The 1,941-nt window shown below is 47.1% G+C and overlaps 1 protein-coding gene across 1 annotated transcript; it reads right to left on the bottom strand.

Moving 5' to 3' along the window:
• Positions 1–195: 195 nt before the first annotated feature.
• LOC104392523 lies at positions 196–1,630 on the bottom strand. The gene is made up of 2 exons (XM_010001931.1): positions 1,263–1,630; positions 196–1,024 (listed from the first exon to the last, which is right to left on the bottom strand). Exons 1-2 carry the CDS (start codon positions 1,628–1,630, stop codon positions 196–198), a joined length of 1,197 nt encoding a protein of 398 aa, XP_010000233.1.
• Between the last annotated feature and the right edge of the window lie 311 nt (positions 1,631–1,941).

Below are 1,941 nucleotides of genomic sequence, written 5' to 3'. Positions count from 1 at the left end.
AGGCATTTTATCTGGCCAAGAAGTCACCATTTTTTTCAACACATCTGTGAGGGTCCCATCCATTAAATCACGCGGAATCCCTTTTTACCAACCAAGATGCCAAAAGTCTCTCCTTGTCGTTGGAGCAGTAAAGTTAGGTTCGGGACACCTAAATCTTTCTCCTGGGGGTCTATCAAGAGGGGACGAACTTGCCCATCAGACTGCTTTAGTTTCTGATTGATGAGGAGTGGGATTAGCTGGCCCATATTTCCGGCCATAATTAATCAACTCCTGTGCAATCTCCCCCCAGGTCCATGTTTTTGACTTTCGAGTGTTACGATCTGGAGTTAAGATCTCTTCCAGTTGCTCAAGTGGGCTGGCAGCTTTAATTTGTCCCTGCAGTTGAATCCCAACAGATCTAAGGGATTCAGAGAGGCTACGAATTAATGGGGTCATTCTTTCTGGATCCACTGATAATAATACTGGGGACTCATGACAAGGAGTCAGCTGCCGGTTGTGCATCATCTGCAAACAGGCTGCTTTTTGTACGCTCTCTAATATTTGTTCCATGGTTCCAACAATAGCCAAAGGGTCCCCCCTCTCTAGGGGGTCTAATCCACCAGACCAATAAGCGGCGCGTTGTGTGAGTGACCACGGGGCCCTCTGGTCACCAGTAGTTAAAAACACACCGGGTCCCCAGTATCCTTTGGCCTCTTTCTCAGTTAATAAAATTTGGTCACCCCCGGACAAAGAGACTCGCCACACATACTCCGTTTCTGACCCTTTGGGGTTACATCCAAATTCTTTCTTTAGCTTTGCCAACTCAGTGGCTGAATAGGGGACCTCCTTAGTTACCGAGGAAGGCTGTTGGTCATCCAGGTCCTCATAATAGTATTCCCTTTTAATCAGGGGGCATAACTGTGGAGTTTTATCTGGTCGGGCTTTAGCTTCCCGCAGCTCCTGTTGCGGATTGTGGCATTCAGAATTTACAGTGTTTGTCTCGAACAATCCAAGAGATAAGTGCAAGATATCTGCTGTGTGTCTTGTGACATCTGAGAAAGAACATCTGTTGATGGACTCTTAGGGAGCAGGATGCTCCCCTGCAATAAATTAAACCTGTGGTGTCAGTCGTCTCATCCTCCCCTTCGTTATGCAGAGATCTCAGCAATTATCCCAGAAAGGACTATCTGCAGGCCTTGACTCGGGGCCATACCTACCCCCCCTTCCTATCTCAGAGGAGCACGGAGAAGATAGGAGTTGAGTGAGCCTTTTCACTTGCTAATTCTTCCTGAAGCTCAACATTCTCTCTTTCAAGGCCAGCAATTTGGTCCTGTAACGACCCGACTAATGTTTGCAAAGACTCGATAACTTTTCCTTTCTGGGTCTGGCAGTCAGCTGGATGCTGTGACGCCGCCGCCAGGCAGGCTCCAAGCACAGCACATACTATGCCTTTCCCTTTCCTGAATCGCCACTTGGCCTCCTTTTGTAATGCAGAGATACGATCTGCCACACTCTGCAAATTGTACCAATTTCCTTTAGCCCAGTCCTGTCCCGAGACTGACGGGCGGGCATTACAAGTTTCCAAAATCTTAAACAGTATCTCGGGATCAACACTAGGGGAGGATTTCCCCGTATGAATCTCCTTTTCCATTATTACTTAACTCACAAAATCAGGGCCAAACGTCTCAGGAAGGGCAACAACTTAGATTTCACCATGGCCACCAACAACACTCCTTGAGAGGATATACACGCTTAACTTCTAATTTCACAATTACAAAACTCAACCCTCTTTTCAGCGGATCAGAACTCCAAAAAATAAAATAGATAGGAAACAGTCCTATCCCTCAAGCCTATCCACTTGCTAGGTAATCGTCTCCAACGGCCCTAAGGCACCTCTCCCAAGAGGCGGATTGTTCGAGACAAGCACTGTAAATTCTGAATGCCACAGAGGTCCCTCTGATA

Source organism: Chaetura pelagica, unplaced genomic scaffold, assembly GCF_000747805.2.
Source record: "Chaetura pelagica isolate M959 unplaced genomic scaffold, ChaPel_1.0 scaffold345, whole genome shotgun sequence".
Classification (NCBI taxonomy): domain Eukaryota; kingdom Metazoa; phylum Chordata; class Aves; order Apodiformes; family Apodidae; genus Chaetura; species Chaetura pelagica.
This window is presented reverse-complemented; position numbering and strand designations above follow the sequence as displayed.